This window comes from Zea mays, chromosome 7 (assembly GCF_902167145.1).
Source record: "Zea mays cultivar B73 chromosome 7, Zm-B73-REFERENCE-NAM-5.0, whole genome shotgun sequence".
Classification (NCBI taxonomy): Eukaryota; Viridiplantae; Streptophyta; class Magnoliopsida; order Poales; family Poaceae; genus Zea; species Zea mays.
Genome location: NC_050102.1, coordinates 136,423,835 through 136,443,465, shown reverse-complemented (window position 1 = coordinate 136,443,465; position 19,631 = coordinate 136,423,835). Strand labels below are relative to the sequence as shown.

General features: G+C 51.9%; 1 protein-coding gene across 1 annotated transcript; it reads left to right on the top strand.

The window, feature by feature from the left end:
- Positions 1-17,841: 17,841 nt before the first annotated feature.
- Positions 17,842-18,679, top strand: LOC100278582 (uncharacterized). Its single transcript, NM_001364465.1, has one exon. It carries the CDS (start codon positions 18,357-18,359, stop codon positions 18,627-18,629), a length of 273 nt encoding a protein of 90 aa, NP_001351394.1. The 5' UTR covers positions 17,842-18,356; the 3' UTR covers positions 18,630-18,679.
- The last annotated feature ends 952 nt before the right edge of the window (positions 18,680-19,631 follow it).

Below are 19,631 nucleotides of genomic sequence, written 5' to 3'. Positions count from 1 at the left end.
CTTGGTCAGCCCTCGACCTGGTCGGGGTCAGCCGATCCATAATTGAGCACAGCTTGGGAATCGACCCCTCGGTGAGACCGAAAAACAGCGGCTTCGCAAAATGTCCGACGAGAAGACAGAAGCTGCCAAGGCAAAGGTACACCGCCTCCTGGAAGCCAAATTTATCGAGCCAGTGGCTTACCCCACGTGGCTCTCCAACGTGGTAATGGTGCAGAAAAAGAGCGGCAAGTGGCGAATGTGCATAGACTTCACCAGCCTCAACAAGGCCTGCCCAAAGGACAACTTCCCGTTGCCCCGGATCGACAAAATAGTCGATAGCGCGGCCGGGTGCGAGGTCATGTCACTCCTCGACTGCTTCTCCGGTTATCATCAAATATACATGAAGGAGGAGGACAAGGCCAGCACCAGCTTCATAACACCCTTCGGCACATATTGCTTTATCAGAATGCCGGAGGGACTCAAGAACGCCGGGTCCACCTTCTCCCGGCTCACTAAAACAGTGCTCGAAGGGCAAGTCGGCAGAAACGTATTCACATACGTGGATGACATTGTCGTCGCCAGCAGGAATAAAGAGGACCATCTCGCAGACCTCGCCGAGACATTCGCGAACATGCGGGACGCACGACTTCGCCTGAACCCCGATAAGTGCGTCTTCGGTGTTCGACAGGGGAAAATATTGGGTTATCTGGTATCACACCGCGGCATCGAGGCCAACCCAACCAAAATCCAGGCCATTATCAACATGAAGCCCCCACAGTCAGCCAGAGAGGTCCAGCGTCTGACGGGCAGAATGGCCGCCCTCAACAGGTTCATTTCCAAATCTGCCCAGCGAAGTCTTCCCTTCCTCAAAACACTCCGCGACATAAAAGACTTCGCTTGGGGACCAGAGCAGGCGGCGGCCTTCGCCTCACTAAAACAGTACCTGATGGAGTTGGTCGTTCTTACGAGCCCCGACTCTTCGCTACCACTGTTGCTTTACGTTGCGGCTTCACCGCACGCGGTCAGTGCGGCACTGGTTCAGGAGAAGACAGTAGAGGGCGTGATCAGGCAGTGCCCAGTATATTATGTCTCCGAAGTGCTCACACCGTCAAAATGTAACATGACGGAGCTCGAAAAGATTGCATATGCAGTTGTTATGTCTTCGCGCAAATTGCGCCACTACTTTGAAGCATTCAAGGTCCGCGTCACCTCGGATAGGGGACTCGGCGAATTATTCAGAAACCCGGAGGCATCGGTATGGATCGCCAAATGGGCGGCCGAACTCTCCGGCTACCACATCACTTTCGAGCCCAGGACAGCGATCAAGTCACAAGTTCTAGCAGACTTCGTCATCGACTGGACCAGGCCAATAACACAGTCGGATCCGTCCGCAGAGAAGGTTTGGACAATCCACTGCGACGGCGCTTGGTGCCATGCGGGGGCAGGCGCTGCTGCAGTCATCACCTCACCCGCCGGAGTCAGGCACAGATACGCGGCACGCTTAAGCTTCGCTCTGGAATCTGACAGATGCACAAACAACATAGCAGAATACGAAGCTGTCATCCTCGGCCTCCGCAAATTAAGAGCCCTCGGCGTCACTGAAAGGGAAATGTGCCCTTGGGCCATTTCTAAGTATTTTGGTGATTGAGTGCCAACACAAGTGCTTAAATGTGAATCTATGCCCATGGATGAACAAAGTGCAAATCAAGAGTAAAGGTATGTTTCTAAGCCTTAGTACATTGGTTTTGTGTACTAATATACTTGTCTAAGTGTTAGAAACAGAAAGAAGAAGAAAAGAAAAGAGGTGAAAAAGGCTTGGCTGTGTACAGCCAAGACTCAGCTCTGTCTGGCACACCGGACTGTCCGGTGGTGCACCGGACAGTGTCCGGTGCGCCAGGCTGGCTCGGGCGAAGTGGCCGCTCTCGGGAATTCACCGGCGACGTACGGCTAAAATTCACCGGACTGTCCGGTGTGCACCGGACTGTCCGGTGAGCCAACGGTCGGCCGGGCCAACGGTCGGCCGCGGAATCCACGCGCGACACGTGGCCAAGCCAACGGCTAGAAGGGTGCACCGGACTGTCCGGTGTGCACCGGACATGTCCGGTGCGCCAACGGCTCCCAGATCTGCAACGGTCGCCTGTGCCATTTTAGGAAGGAGATCGGGCACCGGACAGTGTCCGGTGTGCACCGGACTGTCCGGTGCGCCCGATGACAGAAGGCAAGATCAGCCTTCCAGAATTGCTCTCAACGGCTCCTAGCTGCCTTGGGGCTATAAAAGGGACCCCTAGGCGCATGGAGGAGAACACCAAGCAACCTTAGAGCATTCTTGATCATCCACACTCAGTCTTTGCGCATTCGTTTGTCATTCTCAGTGATTCGAGCTCCGTTCTAGTGAGAACTTTGAGATAGTCTTTTGAGCTCGATTCGTGGCCGTGTGTGTGCGCATTTTGCTGTGGATTTGTGTGTGTTGCTTCCCTTCCTTACTCCGTGATTCTTTGTGAACATCAAAAGTGTAAGGGCGAGAGGCTCCAAGTTGTGGAGATTCCTCGCGAACGGGATAAGAAAAGAAAAGCATAACACTGTGGTATTCAAGTTGATCATTGGATCACTTGAGAGGAGTTGAGTGCAACTCTCGTCCGTTGGGACGCCACAACGTGGAGTAGGCAAGTTTTGTACTTGGCCGAACCACGGGATAAATCACTGTGTCTTCTCTGTGTTGAATTCTTTGTGATTATCGTATTGTGCAAGACCTTCTCTCTAGCCACTTGGCGATTATTGTGCTAACACTTAACAAGTTTTTGTGGCTATAAGTTTAAGTTTCACAGGATCACCTATTCACCCCCCCCCCTCTAGGTGCTCTCAATTGGTACCAGAGTCGTTCTCTTCACAAAGGGACTAACCGCCCGAAGAGATGGATCCTAAAGGGAAGGGAATCGTGATCAACGACAAGGAGAAGGAGTCCTTCGTCAACAAGCCAAGGGATGACAAGTCCAACGACTCGGGCTCGGGCCACAGACGCAAAGATGGGAAGAAGAAGAAGACAAGACGCATCAAGGAGATCGTCTACTACGACAGCGATGAGTCTACTTCCTCCCAAAAGGACGACGACCACAACGAATACGAGAGAAAGAAACCGGTCAATTCGAACTTTTCTTTTGATTACTCTCGTATTCCTCAAAGTACTAATGCTCATTTATTATCTATTCCACTTGGTAAACCTCCTCATTTTGATGGAGAGGACTACGGATTTTGGAGTCACAAAATGCGTAGTCACTTGTTCTCTCTCCATCCTAGCATATGGGAGATTGTAGAAAGTGGAATGCACTTTGATAGTACAGATAGTCCCATGTTTATTAATGAACAGATTCATAAAAATGCACAAGCTACTACTGTGTTGCTATCCTCTTTGTGCAGGGACGAGTACCATAAGGTGAGCGGCTTGGACAATGCCAAGCAGATCTGGGACACCCTCAAGATCTCTCATGAGGGGAATGATGTCACCTTGCTCACCAAGATGGAGTTGGTGGAGGGCGAGCTTGGACGGTTCGCGATGATAAGGGGCGAGGAGCCGACACAAACATACAATCGACTCAAGACCCTCATCAACAAAATAAGGAGCTACGGGAGCACGCGATGGACGGACCACGACGTCGTCCGCCTAATGCTAAGGTCATTTACCATTCTTGATCCTCATTTGGTAAACAATATACGTGAAAATCCCAGGTACACCAAGATGTCGCCCGAAGAAGTTCTTGGGAAATTCGTTAGCGGGCGAATGATGATCAAGGAGGCGAGGTACGTGGACGACGCCTTGAATGGTCCGATCAACGAGCCGCAACCCCTTGCTCTCAAGGCAACACGAAGCAAGGAGGCGCTACCTAGCAAGGTGGCACAGATTGAGGCGGCCGGACTTAATGATGAAGAGATGGCTCTCATCATCAAAAGATTCAAGACGGTGCTTAAAGGTCGCAAGGGACAACCAAGCAAGACCAAAGCCAAGGGGAAGCGCTCATGCTTCAAATGCGGTAAGCTTGGTCATTTTATTGCTAACTGCCCCGACAATGATAGTGATCAGGATCAAGGGAACAAGAGGGAGAAAAAGAAGAACTATAAGAAGGCAAAGGGCGAGGCTCATCTTGGCAAGGAGTGGGATTCGGACTGCTCTTCGTCCGACTCCGACAATGAAGGACTCGCCGCCACCGCCTTCAACAAGTCATCCCTCTTCCCCAACGAGCGACACACTTGCCTCATGGCAAGGGAGAAGAAAGTAAGCACTCATAATACTAGTACTTATGCTTCTTCAAGTGAGGATGAGTCTAGTGATGATGATGAGATAGATTACTCATGCCTATTCAAGGGATTAGATAGAACCAAGGTAGACAAAATTAATGAATTGATTGATGCCTTGAATGATAGGAATATACTTTTAGAAAAGCAAGAGGATTTGTTGTATGAAGAACATGATAAATTTGTAGAAGCTCAGAAATCTCTTGCTCTAGAAATTAAGAGAAATGAAATGCTCTCTAGTGAACTATCTTCTTGTCATGAAACTATTGCTAAGTTAAAGAGTTTTAATGATGATTTAAATGCTAAGTTAGAAATAGCTAGTAAATCAACATCTTGTGTAGAAATTGTTGAAACTTGTAATAGGTGTAAAGATTTTGACATTGATGCTTGTAGTGAACACCTAGTTTCAATTTCCAAACTTAATGATGAATTGGCTAGTCTTAATGCTCAACTTAAGACTAGCAAGAGTAATTTTGATAAGCTAAAACTTGCAAGGGATGCCTACACAATTGGTAGACACCCCTCAATTAAGGATGGACTTGGCTACAAGAGGGAAGCCAAGGACTTGACAAGCCATAAGGCTCCTATCTCCGCCAAGGAAAAAGGGAAGGCTCCTATGGCTAGTAGTGCTAAAAAGAACCATGCCTTTATGTATCATGATAGGAGACAATCTAGAAATGCTTATAGGAGATGTAACGCATATGATGCTTTTGATTCTCATGACATGTTTGCTTCTAGTTCTTCTTATATGCATAATAGAAATGTTGGTAGGAGAAATGTTGTTCATAATATGCCTAGGAGAAATGTTGTTAATGTTCCTAGGAAAGTAATGAATGAACCCTCCACAATTTATCATGCAGTAAATGCTTCCTTTGCTATTTGTAGAAAGGATAGGAAAATAGTTGCTAGGAAGTTAGGGGCAAAATGCAAGGGAGACAAAACTTGCATTTGGGTCCCTAAAGATATTTGCACTAACCTTGTAGGACCCAACATGAGTTGGGTACCTAAGACCCAAGCCTAAATTTGCCTTGCAGGTTTATGCATCCGGGGGTTCAAGCTGGATTATTGACAGCGGATGCACAAACCATATGACGGGGGAGAAGAAGATGTTCACCTCCTACGTCAAGAATAAGGATTCCCAAGATTCAATAATATTCGGTGATGGGAATCAAGGCAAGGTAAAAGGGTTAGGTAAAATTGCAATCTCAAATGAGCACTCTATCTCTAATGTGTTTTTAGTAGAGTCTCTTGGATATAATTTGCTATCTGTTAGTCAATTATGCAATATGGGATATAACTGTTTGTTTACAAATGTAGATGTGTCTATCTTTAGAAGATGTGATGGTTCACTAGCTTTTAAGGGTATTCTAGACGGCAAGATTTACTTAGTTGATTTTGCAAAAGAAGAGGCCGGTCTAGATGCATGCTTAATGGCTAAGACTTGCATGGGCTGGCTGTGGCATCGCCGCTTAGCACATGTGGGGATGAAGAACCTCCACAAGCTTCTAAAGGGAGAACACGTAATAGGTCTAACCAATGTTCATTTCGAAAAAGATAGACCTTGTGCAGCTTGTCAAGCAGGGAAACAGGTGGGAGGCTCTCATCACACCAAAAATGTGATGACAACATCAAGACCCCTGGAGCTGCTACATATGGACCTCTTCGGACCTGTCGCCTATCTAAGCATAGGAGGAAGTAAGTATGGTTTAGTTATTGTTGATGACTTTTCCCGCTTCACTTGGGTGTTCTTTTTGCAGGATAAATCTGAAACCCAAGGGACCCTCAAGCGCTTCCTCAGGAGAGCTCAAAATGAGTTTGAGCTCAAGGTGAAGAAGATAAGGAGCGACAACGGGTCCGAGTTCAAGAACCTTCAAGTAGAGGAGTTCCTTGAGGAGGAAGGGATCAAGCACGAGTTCTCCGCTCCCTACACACCACAGCAAAATGGTGTGGTTGAGAGGAAGAACAGGACGCTAATCGATATGGCGAGGACGATGCTTGGAGAATTCAAGACCCCCGAGTGTTTCTGGTCGGAAGCCGTGAACACGGCTTGCCACGCCATCAACAGGGTCTACCTTCATCGCCTCCTCAAGAAGACTTCGTATGAGCTACTAACCGGTAACAAACCCAATGTATCTTACTTTCGTGTATTTGGGAGCAAGTGCTACATTCTAGTAAAGAAGGGTAGAAATTCTAAGTTTGCTCCCAAAGCTGTAGAAGGGTTTTTGTTAGGTTATGACTCAAATACAAAGGCGTATAGAGTCTTCAACAAATCATCGGGTTTGGTTGAAGTCTCTAGCGACGTTGTATTTGATGAGACTAATGGCTCTCCAAGAGAGCAAGTTGTTGATCTTGATGATGTAGATGAAGAAGACGTTCCAACGGCCGCTATGCGCACCATGGCGATTGGTGATGTGCGTCCACAGGAACAATTGGAGCAAGATCAACCTTCTTCCTCAACAATGGTGCATTCCCCAACTCAAAACGATGAACAGGTTCTTCAAGAGGAGTGTGATCAAGGGGGAGCACAAGATGATCATGTGATGGAGGAAGAAGCACAACCGGCACCTCCAACCCAAGTTCGAGCGATGATTCAAAGGGATCATCCCGTCGACCAAATTCTGGGTGATATTAGCAAGGGAGTAACTACTCGATCTCGATTAGTTAATTTTTGTGAGCATTACTCCTTTGTCTCTTCTATTGAGCCTTTCAGGGTAGAAGAGGCCTTGCTAGATCCGGACTGGGTGTTAGCCATGCAGGAGGAACTCAACAACTTCAAGCAAAATGAAGTTTGGACACTGGTGCCTCGTCCCAAGCAAAACGTTGTGGGAACCAAGTGGGTATTCCGCAACAAACAGGACGAGCACGGGGTGGTGACGAGGAACAAGGCTCGACTTGTGGCAAAAGGTTATGCCCAAGTCGCAGGTTTGGACTTTGAGGAGACGTTTGCTCCTGTGGCTAGGCTAGAATCAATTCGTATCTTGCTAGCATATGCCGCTCACCATTCTTTCAGGTTGTTCCAAATGGATGTGAAGAGCACTTTCCTCAACGGGCCAATCAAGGAGGAGGTGTACGTGGAGCAACCCCCTGGCTTCGAGGATGAACGGTACCCCGACCACGTGTGTAAGCTCTCTAAGGCGCTCTATGGACTTAAGCAAGCCCCAAGAGCATGGTATGAATGCCTTAGAGACTTTCTAATTGTTAATGCTTTCAAAGTTGGGAAAGTCGATCCAACTCTTTTTACTAAGACATGTGGTGGTGATTTGTTTGTGTGCCAAATTTATGTCGATGACATAATATTTGGTTCTACTAACCAAAAGTCTTGTGAAGAGTTTAGCAGGGTGATGACGCAAAAATTCGAGATGTCGATGATGGGCGAGTTGAACTACTTCCTTGGGTTCCAAGTGAAGCAACTCAAAGACGGCACCTTCATCTCCCAAACAAAGTACACGCAAGATCTGCTAAAGCGGTTTGGGATGAAGGACGCCAAGCCCGCAAAGACTCCGATGGGGACCGACGGACACACCGACCTCAACAAAGGAGGTAAGTCCGTTGATCAAAAAGCATACCGGTCAATGATAGGGTCTCTACTTTATTTATGTGCTAGTAGACCGGATATTATGCTTAGCGTATGCATGTGTGCTAGATTTCAATCCGATCCTAAGGAGTGTCACTTAGTGGCGGTGAAGCGAATTCTTAGATATTTGGTTGCTACGCCCTGCTTCGGGCTCTGGTATCCAAAGGGGTCTACCTTTGACTTGGTTGGATACTCAGATTCCGACTATGCTGGATGTAAGGTCGATAGGAAGAGTACATCGGGGACGTGCCAATTCTTAGGAAGGTCCCTGGTGTCATGGAACTCTAAGAAACAAACCTCCGTTGCCCTATCCACCGCTGAAGCCGAGTACGTTGCCGCAGGACAGTGTTGCGCGCAACTACTTTGGATGAGGCAAACCCTCAGGGACTTTGGCTACAATCTGAGCAAAGTCCCACTCCTATGTGACAATGAGAGTGCTATCCGCATGGCGGAAAATCCTGTTGAACACAGCCGCACAAAGCACATTGACATCCGGCATCACTTTCTGAGAGACCACCAGCAAAAGGGAGATATCGAAGTGTTTCATGTTAGCACCGAGAACCAGCTAGCCGATATCTTTACCAAACCTCTAGATGAGAAGACCTTTTGCAGGCTGCGTAGTGAGCTAAATGTCTTAGATTCGCGGAACTTGGATTGAAATGTAGCATACATGTGTTTATGCTTTTGATCATGTTCATTCTGCATTTTGTTGCTTATTGTGGTGCTCAAGTTGTACAAACACTCCCTGGACCTCACAAGTCCTGTTTGCAAGTGATGCACATATTTAGGGGGAGCTGTGCTACAACTTGACCCTTTGAGACTAACCATGTACTTGAGTTTGGTTGTTTTAGTCTCCAAGGAGAATTGAAAGGGAAAAAGGTGGACTTGGACCATGCAAGACTTCCACTGCACTCCGGTGAAAAGAGTAACTCTTCCAAGTTCATCTGTATACTCTCATTGCCTATTTGCTCTTAGTTGAAGATTTTGGTGAGGCAATGGGGTTAAAGGGCCAAGATTGATCCCGTTTTGGTGCTTGATGCCAAAGGGGGAGAAAATAAAGGCCAAAGCGATAAATGGATCAGCTACCACTTGAGAAACTTTGAAAACAGTAGAATAGAGCTTTTGTGTTGTCAAAACTCTTTTATTGTCTCTTTTGTCAAAAGTTGGCCTCTTGTGGGGAGAAGTGTTGATTATGGGAAAAAGGGGGAGTTTTTGGAATCTTGAATCAATTTTCTTTGGAAAACCTCTCTTTATGTCTCTACAAGTGGATTTGACTTAGAGATAGGATTTTGAGTTTGATTTGCAAAAACAAACCAAGTGGTGGCAAAGGATGATCCATATATGCCAAATTGAATCAAAATAAATTTGAGTTTTTATTTGAAGTGATATTGCACTTGTTCTAGTTGCTTTATGTTGTGTTGGCATAAATCACCAAAAAGGGGGAGATTGAAAGGGAAATGTGCCCTTGGGCCATTTCTAAGTATTTTGGTGATTGAGTGCCAACACAAGTGCTTAAATGTGAATCTATGCCCATGGATGAACAAAGTGCAAATCAAGAGTAAAGGTATGTTTCTAAGCCTTAGTACATTGGTTTTGTGTACTAATATACTTGTCTAAGTGTTAGAAACAGAAAGAAGAAGAAAAGAAAAGAGGTGAAAAAGGCTTGGCTGTGTACAGCCAAGACTCAGCTCTGTCTGGCACACCGGACTGTCCGGTGGTGCACCGGATAGTGTCCGGTGCGCCAGGCTGGCTCGGGCGAAGTGGCCGCTCTCGGGAATTCACCGGCGACGTACGGCTAAAATTCACCGGACTGTCCGGTGTGCACCGGACTGTCCGGTGAGCCAACGGTCGGCCGGGCCAACGGTCGGCCGCGGAATCCGCGCGCGACACGTGGCCAAGCCAACGGCTAGAAGGGGGCACCGGACTGTCCGGTGTGCACCGGACATGTCCGGTGCGCCAACGGCTCCCAGATCTGCAACGGTCGCCTGTGCCATTTTAGGAAGGAGATCGGGCACCGGACAGTGTCCGGTGTGCACCGGACTGTCCGGTGCGCCCGATGACAGAAGGCAAGATCAGCCTTCCAGAATTGCTCTCAACGGCTCCTAGCTGCCTTGGGGCTATAAAAGGGACCCCTAGGCGCATGGAGGAGAACACCAAGCAACCTTAGAGCATTCTTGATCATCCACACTCAGTCTTTGCGCATTCGTTTGTCATTCTCAGTGATTCGAGCTCCGTTCTAGTGAGAACTTTGAGATAGTCTTTTGAGCTCGATTCGTGGCCGTGTGTGTGCGCATTTTGCTGTGGATTTGTGTGTGTTGCTTCCCTTCCTTACTCCGTGATTCTTTGTGAACATCAAAAGTGTAAGGGCGAGAGGCTCCAAGTTGTGGAGATTCCTCGCGAACGGGATAAGAAAAGAAAAGCATAACACTGTGGTATTCAAGTTGATCATTGGATCACTTGAGAGGAGTTGAGTGCAACTCTCGTCCGTTGGGACGCCACAACGTGGAGTAGGCAAGTTTTGTACTTGGCCGAACCACGGGATAAATCACTGTGTCTTCTCTGTGTTGAATTCTTTGTGATTATCGTATTGTGCAAGACCTTCTCTCTAGCCACTTGGCGATTATTGTGCTAACACTTAACAAGTTTTTGTGGCTATAAGTTTAAGTTTCACAGGATCACCTATTCACCCCCCCCCCCTCTAGGTGCTCTCAGTCACCACCTGTATAGTCCAAACAGACTCCAAGGTAGTCGCCGGCCAAGTCGAGAAAGACTATGCCGCAAAGGACCCCGCACTTATGCAGTACCTTGCGGCCATCCGAAGTCTCGAGAAACAATTCAAGGGATTCACGTTGCAGCATGTGGACCGGGCCAAGAATGAAGAAGCTGACGCATTGGCCAAGGCAGCCGCCAGGGGTGAAGCCCTACCCTCCGACGTGTTCTATCACGTCATCGGCACGCCAGCCGTCCGCAGCCCTGAAGGGCTCCAAATAACCAACGACAGCGAGGGCCACCGCATGATCAATCTTATCATGATCGAAGACTGGCGGGCGCCAATAACCCTGTACCTGCAGGGGTACTATCACCCAGTCGACAGCAACGAGGCCAAGCGCCTCCACCACCGAAGCCGGGACTTCGCATTGATCGAGGGCCAACTTTACAAAAAGGGGGTCAGTCAGCCGATGCTTAAGTGCGTCACCGAGACCGAAGGCGTTCAAATCCTGCGCGAAGTCCACAGGGGGACCTGCGGCTCCCACGCAGGCCCCAGGGCCCTAGCGGCAAAGGTCGTACGCCAAGGTTTCTACTGGCCCGCCATCATCTGCGCCGCAAATCGGGTTGTCAGATCCTGCGAGGCCTGTCAGAAATTTTCCCCACGCTCGGGACGCCCCTCGCAGTTCACGAAGCTGATCACCCACATGTGGCCCCTTCAGCGCTGGGGCCTAGACATTGTCGGGCCCCTGCCCACGGCTCAGGGGAACCTCAAGTTCACCTTTGTAGCCGTTGAATACTTCACCAAATGGATTGAAGCGAGGGCAGTATCCACCATCACATCGAAGACGGCCCAGAAATTCTTCTGGCAAAATATTGTTTGCCGCTTCGGAGTACCATCCGAACTCACGGTCGACAACGGCAAGCAGTTCGACAACCAAGATTTCAAAGACTTCTGCTTCTCCATCGACACCAAGCTTGCCTTCGCCTCCGTGTACCACCCCTAGTCCAACGGAGTGGTGGAGCGCGCCAACGGCAAAATTTTCACAGCTGTCAAGAAAATGCTCCTCGACGACAAAAAAGGCAAGTGGCCCGACCTGTTACCTGAAGTGGTCTGGGCACTGAATACAACTGAGTGCAGGGCGACTGGGTTTACCCCCTTCCGCCTATTATACAGATCGGAGGCCATGACTCCGCAAGAAATAAAGCATGGGTCGCCTCGGACAGCCGCGTCGGCCGCCCCAGACGTAGATGAGCCGACTTCGAAGGATCTCATCGATGGAGACCGCGTCTTCGCCCTACAGGCTCTGGACAAATACCAAGCCCAGACAAAAGTATGGCGCGACCAGGCAGTCATCCTAAGGGAATTCAGCGAAGGGGACCTCGTCCTCGTCCGGACAGCTCGAACGGAGTCCAGAGGCAAGCTGGAGCCCATGTGGGAGGGCCCTTACATTGTCAAGTCGAAGGCCTCCCCCAGCGCATACAGGCTTGCAACGCCAAACGGCGAAGACTTAGAGCATTCCTGGAACATTGATAATCTGCGCAAATTTTTTGTTTGACTCATCAGGGCTAGCTCGCCCTTGTAATTTGCAAAAACAATTTTGTTCTAGCCCGCACTCTTTTCCTCCCGGGGGGTGAGGTTTTTAACGAGGCGGAGTCATGTAATATACAAGAGAAAAATCCCCCGCAAAATCCACGTCGAAACAAGACCGCACAGACGGTCTTCGACATTCGACTAATACAAAGTCACCGCGAGGTCCAGCGGCAGCCGCCCTCGCGTGCGACAAATCCGCGCAGAAGTCGCCTAAGGGTGCAGCCGGACTAGCACAACAAGTGCGAAAAATCGAAGTCTTCCACGAAGACTATCCGCGCAGAAGTCGCCTAAGGGTGCAGCCGGACTAGCACAACAAGTGCGAAAAATCGAAGTCTTCCACGAAGACTACCCGCGCAGAAGTCGCCTAAGGGTGCAGCCGGACTAGCACAACAAGTGTGAAAAATCGAAGTCTTCCACGAAGACTATCCGCGCAGAAGTCGCCTAAGGGTGCAGCCGGACCAGCACAACAAGTGCGAAAAATCGAAGTCTTCCACGAAGACTATCCGCGCAGAAGTCGCCTAAGGGTGCAGCCGGACTAGCACAACAAGTGCGAAAAATCGAAGTCTTCCACGAAGACTATCCGCGCAGAAGTCGCCTAAGGGTGCATCCGGACTAGCACAACAAGTGCGAAAAATCGAGGTCTTCCACGAGGGCTATCCGCGCAGAAGCCACTCAAGGGTGCCGCCGGATTAGCACTACAAATACAAAAAATCGAGGTCTTCCGCGAAGACAACCCGTGCAACAATCGCCTAAGGGTGCAGCCGGGCTAGCACAATAAGTGCGAAAAATCCTAGTATTCCGCGAAAACTATCCCTGCAGAAGTCGCCTCAGGGTGCAGCAGGGACAACGCAACAAGTGCGACGAACCGACTACAATGGTACAGCCGGACGAAACCTAACGAGTGCAAAAACGGCTACACCAAACTGTCCGCACAAAGACCGACTACATGCGCACTAGACCAACATAACAAATACACCAGACCAAGCACATAACGCCCTCGCGAACATAGCCGAGTGTGCGAAGGCACACAACCTCATCATACAAGCCATTACACATGTACAAGCGAGGGCATCACACTCTACATCGGCTCAACCTTCGGAATAATTCCCATCTCCCTATAGTTAAATAACATTATCCTAAGCTCCTCACCCGCAAAAAGACTTCGCAACTCCCCCTCACCTGCACTCATAGCGGCCGGCAAGGACAACAGTTCCTGCCTGCCAGCCCCACTCACACGAAGCCGACCAACGTCCGCCCCACTCTACGCTTCGCAACCGCCCTTCGCCGCCTACGCCCAGTACTCGGACCAGGCACAACTTCAGCACCCGCAGCTTGCGGCGAAGCCTCCGCCGCTGCCACATCCAAGGCCGCAAAGTAGTCCAAGTCCTCATCCGACGACTCCTCAGTCCACTCAACCGAGCTCCCAGAGTCACCAAAATCAGAAAACTTAGATGCAGACCCGTCCGATTTATTCCCATCATCCACAGTCGAAGCCGCCAAACAATTAGTAGTAGCGGTTGCGTGCGTAGGCCCAAAATCTTGAACCTGCGCAGCAACCAAGGTTCAGCAACAATATCCAAAATTTCCTAACTACCCACACCCACTAGGCCACCTGCGAAGACCCAGCTGTCGCGGGAGCCTCCGCCGTCGTCTCCGCCGCCACCGTCACAGGATCCTCAGCCCTCGGCGCAGCAGTTGGCGGCGGGCCTCCGCCGGCCGCAGCGGCTGCAGGGGCATCAGGAATGCCTTCGGCGGTCTCCAGGGGCGGGCCTCTGCCGGCCGCAGCGGCTGCGGGGGTATCAGGAGCGCCTTCGACGGTTTCCGGGGGCAGCTCCAGGGCGACCTCGGACACAGCCGCCGCCGGGTTCGACTCCGGATCAGGCAGCGTGCTGTTCAAAGCCCCGAAATCATCCACCCTCTCGCCGTGCGCTGCCTGAGACACAACACACAAATTTAGCAAACCCATACATAGCCCACACTCAACAAACACCAAACAAAAGCCAAACAATTACCTGACCCCTCGCCGTCTCGGCCCGCTCCCTGACCACCTCTCGACCGTGGGGGCCCCACATCCGGTCGTAGAGGGCTCTGGCGGATTCCTTCACTATAGGGTCCTCAACCTTGTAGATATCACGCTCGAAATCCTCATTAGCCTAGTCGAAGACCTCATAGTGCCGGCACCCTTCGCGAGAGAGCGCGTTCATCGCCCCCTCGCAGGTGACCAGGGAGGCATAAGACATAAACCCCTCCACGATGGTGGGGAGCGCCTGTAGCTCCTCCTGTACCCACTCGAGGCAGCGAAGTCCGGGCTCTCGCTCCGGCACTTCAAATTCAGCGGTCCGCGCGCCCAGCTCATGGTATGAATCCATAAGCTGTTTGCGTGTCCGCTCAGCCTCCGTGCGCGTCGAGGCCTCAGCCCTCTCCACACGGCTCTGCAGAGCGCGGAGCCGCTCCTCCAACTGCTCGGCGCGCTGCCTGGCAAGGCTGCCCTCCACCCGCGCCAAGTTGGCCTCCGCCTGCGCAGCCTGCGCCTTGGCGAGGGCCTCATTGTCCTCCTTCCTTTCCTCCGCTAGTTGGCGCCGGAGGTCAGCCTTCTCACCCTCCAGCGCGGCCACCTTATCCGCCAGCTTGCAGCATTTGCTGTCGGCGGCCGACTTCTCCCGGACGACGTCAGCATGTTGCGTCCGAAGTCTCTCGACTTCGGCAGACACAACTACCGTCAGGGCTCCCGACGCCGTGCGGTCAGCGAAGTCAGTCGCCTACAAGACACACATAAGACCACAGCCCCAGCAAAGCCGGTAAAAAACCGAAGTCCAGCTCCACGTACCTGACTTAGTGCCTCCTTCAGCTCCTTCAGCCGGCGGGACACAGCACCCGCCTCGTCCCTGACTGCAGCGAGCGCCGAAATCTCGCCACCGGCACTAAACGCACCGCCCTTCGCCCCGGCAGGCGGAACAACTACAAGTTGGCCTTCGTCCGACCCTGCAACATATCAACTTATTAACGAAAAAAAATCGAGACAGCTACTTACCAACAAGATAATCTTCCACACTAATGTCGGTGGCAAAGTCGGCGATGCGTTTGCCCGGCGGCGGCAACTCTCGGGCCGCCTTCGCAGCCTCCGGCACCCCGCTGGGCACAGGGGCGGCCTTCACAGACTTGGAACCACCGGCGGCAGCCGCCTTCGCAGCCTCCGGCGCCCTGTTGGATGCAGGGACGACCGACTTTGCCACCAGCGGCGGCTGGCCTCCGCCGGGGGCAGTAGCCTTCGCAGCCCCCCGCTGCCTCTTCGGCCTGGCTTCATGAAGCCTGACGACCGCCTGGCGCTTCTGTGCAGCTCCCTGGCGATCCTTGTCCATCACTGCCAACACAACAGCAGCAATATTCCGCCCGTAAGGAAACACTTTCCAATCACGAACCATGTGAGATGTAAAAAAGTCTTCGCCGGCCGCGCGGGGGACAGGAACATTCTTAGGCCACCAACCCCCGGTAACCCTCAGCATCCGCGCCGAAGACTCCCGGAGCTCGGGCGAAGACATCCTTCCCCCCGGGGCCGCGCATGTCCTCATCAATTCTCTAGCAAAACCATCAGAAACCCCAAGTCCTCCCACAGCAGTACTTAGTTTCCTCTTCTTAGAGGACGGGGCGGCGCGGCGCGGGGTCGTCTCCAGACTCTACCACCGGTTTCTTCCCGCGACGATCCACATCGTCTTGGTCGGGATAACCGCCATACGGCAGACGATTCAACTCAAAAACCCTGTTCAAGCGGTCATTTGACCCGCGAATGTCCCAGCTACGCTGGCCCTCTGTCCTCGGTACGTACCGACCAACGATCCGCACCGCCCCATCTTCCGCCTCACGCACAAAGGCGGCCGAATCGCGGCTATGCAGATCCAGCGCGAAGGCAGGACTTCGCTCTAGCTTCCCACCATGGGAAGGCATCTGGCGAGGGCACACCTCGCCCAACTCCCAGCCATGCGCCAAAGGCCATACCCCGTACGCCACAAACTCCTCAACCAAATCGCGCCCGCTGCTCAGGCCGGCGGCGCACCGAAGGGCCCCTTCGTCCGCATCCTCCTCCGCCACTTCAAAAGGCGGGTATGCTGAGTAAAAATGCGAGCACATCTCGGACACAGGGACCCCGGATGGTCTTTGACTGTACCCTCCGCGACGTAGAACCAAAAATCATGCCAATTGCCCCACTTGTTGCGGGCGCAAGGAACCAACTCAACTACCTCCATCGTGGTCTTGCCGGTCTTCGGCGTAAATGTACAGGACCCAAACTGAGAAACTTCATTTCCAATCATCCTCTTCTGCCAGTGCAGGCAATAGTACTTTGCGAAGACTTCGACTGATGGCTGTCCACCGTACGAAGTCGTCGGCCAAACATACTTCGACAGAGCCACCACGACATTCGGAGTCAGCTGATGGATCTGAACGTTAAATCTGCGCAGGACTTCTCCAACAAATCGGTGCGCAGGCAGGCGGAGACCAGCGGCAAAGAACGCCTCGAACACAACCAACTCGCCTTCCGGCTCGGGGACTTCCTCCGTCCCCGGGACACGAGCGACTCCGCCGCCAAAGTAACCAAGCCGCTGCATATCTTGCACGCGGACCGACGACATCCGCGACACACCAAAATCCACCGTATCGCCGGCGCGCAACTCCTCCGCCGCCACAGTACTCAGCGTTTCCTCAGACGACGCGTCGGTCGGCGGCGTAGCGGCAGCAGAAGAAGAAGAGGTCGGCATCGCTACGTACCGTCGGCGGCGGCGGGCGGTCTGCTTCACTTGAGCCAGATCTCCGGCGAACAAGAGCAAGGAGGGCAGATGAGCAGCAAAGACGGTGGAAAAAGTGGCTAGAGTTTTCACGGAGCGCGGAAGGATAAAGTTCAAAACGCGCCGCCCCCCGCCCCCTTTTATACACAGGGCGCGGCGCTTCGGGAAACCCGCAGTCCAACAGTACGGTGTCAATCAACGGTCATGTCAAAAACCCCCGCGAAACCACTTCGAGCGAGGGCAGCGTCTCCGCCATCTAGCGACGTCTTCGGCACCAGATGACTTAGTCGAACTGGTCCCTTGGAGGGCAAATGTTGGGGCGAAGGCAAAGACGCCACCCTTCGCTCGAGGCCTTCGCCGTAGTCGTTGGCCTAACGGAGACAAGACAACGGGCAGGGACACCCTTCGCCCCATACGACATCGGACGAAGACCCGTGACGAGGTCATCCCACCGTGTGGCCTCGTCCAGCACGGAGGCCCACGTGTGATCCGGCCCATTGTAACGGGCCCTGCGTGGCCGCTGCGTGTTACGGGCCTAATTTGTAAAGGCGTCCCTGTAATTACAGTCTGTAACCCCGCTTTATGGGAATATTCTGGAGATAACCTAGGTGTCTGAGGGCACATGCGTCCTTAACACGGGACGCTGGGCACCCGGACACCTATAAATACCCCCGCAAAGTGCCCTTGAGAGGCTAGATGAACAGAGATTTTGCCATCACGTGCTAAAACCCTGTTTACGCTATTACACCTCCGTTGGATCAACCTGCGCCTGTGAGCAAGTTCCAACAAAATCTTTCTGATTTTTATATTTATTTCAGATTTTTAAAAATTTAAATGTTTTTTTAACTGGAAACCATTTCCGGGCCGGGCTCGGCCGGCCGCGAGCGGCGGTTTTTCCTTCCCTGGTCCCATCCCATTATCCCACCGAAGGTCCGAAGCCGAGCCACGGCCGCCGAGGCGTCGCCTCCACGGGACGGGACCGCCTGCACCAAGGTGAGGTACCATACCACCCGTCCACCCCACGTTCCCACCCAAACGGCCGTCGAACTAACCAATCTGACGGTACGAGCGCACTTGATTCGGTTCGCCTCCACCTTCCTTTATTATAGTTGTAGCGTCGCCGCTCGGCCGGGCACGCACGCCCAGACAGACGAGACCAGATCGGGGACCCTCGCGGCGCCCAGTTCCCGAGCGAACCCAACCCACTACCCACAGCCAGAAGCAAAAGCCCCTCGCCTTTTCCGCGCCTTGGTTCTCCTCCCGTCCATCCGCGGCGAGAACGACCGACGACGACAGGGCGAGATGTGCTGCTGCCCGAGCAAGGCGTGCTGCATCTGCACGCTCATCGTGCTGGTGCTGGTGGCCGTCGGCCTCGTCTTCGGCTTCGGCGTCTACACCCGCGGCTTCCACAAGCTCACCAGCATGCACCTGCAGGACGATGCATACGGCCGCGGTGGCGCCGGCGGCTCCTTCCGCGCCTACGGCCACTTGGCCCCGCCGCCGTACTAGAAGGACCGCCGCCCCTTCTCCGAGATCTAGGGCCTGGATGCTGGGCGATTCGAGCCCCGCTCCGCTCTCGGTGGAGTTGGATGAACTGCCGCCGCCGCCGCCGCCTGTAAAAAGGAAATGTATCATGGGATTTTCGTTGCTTGCTGCATTTTGGTTTTGTTTGAACCAATCGATTGGATTGGCTAGTAATTCGATTTGTTGAAGACTGAGTGAGATTCGACAACATATTATCATTATCCCGTCCGCTGCTGATTTGTGCTGCTTCGCCCTGCTGAGTGATTGTTCACCCAACCGTTAGCGCCGGTGGTCACACTCACATGGACGGTGGTCGGAGTTGGTTTGTTTGGCCATCTGAAACTTTCATGTCGCGTGGTGCGCCGCTCACGCCAACCGGCATGGGTGGGCTTGGCCAGACGGGCGATGGCAATTGCGGCACGCCAACGCATTCACGAGTCAAACGCTCGCTCGAAGTGGCGAGTGCCGTTTACGCCAACCCACCCACCCGAGTGTGCACTGTGAACAACCGCTTTGTGTGTTCTGTTGGACTGCATTTGCACGTCCTACTTGGTAACGGCTGCATTACGCTGTTGCTGGGACCAATAAGACAATAATTATTCACGCTTCGCCTTCTGCATTTCGGTGTTGATGATCACTCTAATATGACTGCCTGAAATACACGTTCGTTTCTATGTTTTCCACGCAGAGGATGCTTTTCCACAATATAAAGATGGCCGGATATTTTATACTGATATAGAAATATTGGATTAATCAATGACATATGTGGTGTATAAATCAATCAAGACACCAGTGCCATCAAATAGACATCTCATCCTAGACAAGAGAGGTAAATCGGTTGATCAAACACTATCGTTCTATAATTAATATAATTGATAGTTTGTTATTTTAACTACATCTAGGCTCAACATCATATTTAGTTTATGTATGATGCTAGATTTCAAGGTAATACTAAGGAGGTTCACTTAGTTGAATCCTCAGGTACCCTTAGGCACACACCAAGCATTAGCTTTATCCCAAATGAGTTAGTGTCGGGGATAATATCCCTGGTCCTTGGGTCATCAGTCAGCGAGAGCGCCAAGAAAAAGCCTCTGACAATTAGGGCCATCAGTCATCTGGAAAAGAAGGAAACATATACCCTAAAAACATTCGTCCCCGGACGAACTCCGCGGCACAGAGCCTGGGATCG